Source organism: Arachis ipaensis, chromosome B05 (genome assembly GCF_000816755.2).
Source record: "Arachis ipaensis cultivar K30076 chromosome B05, Araip1.1, whole genome shotgun sequence".
NCBI classification, from domain to species: Eukaryota; Viridiplantae; Streptophyta; class Magnoliopsida; order Fabales; family Fabaceae; genus Arachis; species Arachis ipaensis.
In genome coordinates this window covers 3,594,388-3,596,448 of record NC_029789.2, presented here as the reverse complement: position 1 = coordinate 3,596,448, position 2,061 = coordinate 3,594,388, and the positions used below count along the sequence as shown (strand labels likewise).

Sequence of the window (2,061 nt, the reverse complement as noted above, 5' to 3'; positions counted from 1 at the left end):
AAACATGAAAAAGAAAAAAAACTGAAGAGGCAATAGTTTTAATTAATTTGGCACCAAAATTTGTGTGTTGGCGCTAAACATTTAAACTTGTTCCGGCGTCTCGAAAAGGTGTTTATTGCATCGCATCCTTTCACAAAGCTACGTGTTCTCTTAAACACACACCCGCTAATTAACGCTTCATATTTTTGATTCTGTATTTCTCTGTATATATATACATAACAATAATTAATCATTTTCATTCATGCACCCTTTCTTCTCCTTCACACTCCATCTCATTTCTTGGTTCAATTATGGACAAAAATGCTTCCTCCTCTTCCTCCTCCTCCTCCTCCTCCTCCTCCTCTCCTTCAACCTCCACCACCGAACAACCACCACCACCGTCGCCGCAAGATGTCCCTGTTGAAGAGCCACCAGTAATTCTGAAAACACCAGAAGAAGTGCTGGCTGAACTCACTGAAAGCGGGGAAAGCCCGCCGCCTCCTCCGCCTTCGGCCGCAGAAGAAGGAGGGATTGGCGGGTCTGCTATGGCAATAGCGGTTGGTGTTGGTGGAGAGGGAGTGGTGTTAGGTGAAGCGGGTTCCGGTGGGAGTGGTGCAGTTGGTGCAAGTAGAAAGAGAAAGGCATCGGAAGTGAAGGACCCTCCAACTGGAACACCAACATGCCCAGTTTGTAACAAAACTTTTGCAAGTTGGAAAGGTGCTTTTGGACACATGAGGAAGCACCCTGATCGCCAGTACCGTGGCTTCTTCAAGCCACCAACTTTCACGTCCTCTGTCGCCGCCGCCGCTACTAGTGGTGCCACCACCCAGGGTATATGTATATCATATGCATGCGTGCATGCATAATTTTGTTATGAAAATTAAGATCAAAGAAAGTATATATATATAATTTCTCGCGGTGTGTGATCATAGGTTAAAAAATTTGGACATGGAAATAGGATGAGTGTTATAAATTAATGTGGTAATTTTTGATGTTTTTTAAAACTATAGGAGATAAAAAATTTTAAAAATTTGGAATATAAATCGAACGGTTCGATTTGTGTACTCCAAATTTTTTTAATTTTTTAAATACAAATCGGACGACAAAAATGAGACCGTCCGATTTGTACTACGTAAATTAAATCATTTCACATTTTAAAAAATTATCACAGTAGATCACAATTTAAAAAAATAACATTGTTAATCCAATATTAAAAATAAAAATACGATGATTTGTTGTCTTTGTTTTTCATTTTTTATTTTTTTATGTGGTTTAGGCTTTGTGGAGGGAGGAAGTAGTGCCGCTTCTGGCGAAGGAGGAAGTGTTGGCGCCGCCGGCCAAGTTGGAGAAGGCGGATCATTTGATCTCAATCAACCAGTAATGGAGAGAGGAGGAGCAGGCGATGGTGACGAAGGAAGGAACGGTGATGAAGGAAAAGATTTAGGGTTTGATCTCAATAAGCCTGCCGATGAAGAAGATAAGGCATGATGATGAGAATTGTTGGAAGATTAGTCAAGTTAATCACATTTAATTTATATTATTGTGCTTCAGTTGTATAATAATATGCATGCATGGTGTTTTATTTTGTTACTTTTATGGGTTTCTTGGTTTTAAGTTTTTCTGGTTTATAAATTAAATTATGTATGGATTGGTTACTTGTTGAAAACAATATATAGAAGTTATGAATACAATAATACTGGTGGTGATAGATATCCTACTTATTTGGAATATTTATTTTAATTTATGAGTAAATATCAGTAATATATAGTCACATCCATGCTCTTTCATTTTGTTGCTTTATATTCATTTCCGGATTCATATTTACCCAAAAATTTTGTTGTATGTGCAACCTTTTAATTAAGCAATTTAGATACAAAATCTTTAGTCATCCTTATAAATTAAACCTGAAAAGTTATATAATTATATGAGAGGTGTTATTAATATATCCATACTTGTGGCAACATATCCAAGTGACTAGATTCCATGTGTGAAATTTACTAATTTAGTGGCTTAGATACATATATTGGAATTGACATAGAGATATTGATGGATACATATATAAATAACCAAATATATAAGTAA

At 36.6% G+C, this 2,061-nt stretch overlaps 1 protein-coding gene across 1 annotated transcript; it reads left to right on the top strand.

Annotated features, from left to right (window-relative positions):
- On the top strand, positions 291-1,467 carry LOC107639975 (collagen alpha-1(I) chain-like). Its single transcript, XM_016343529.1, has 2 exons — positions 291-810; positions 1,256-1,467. Exons 1-2 carry the CDS (start codon positions 291-293, stop codon positions 1,465-1,467), a joined length of 732 nt encoding a protein of 243 aa, XP_016199015.1.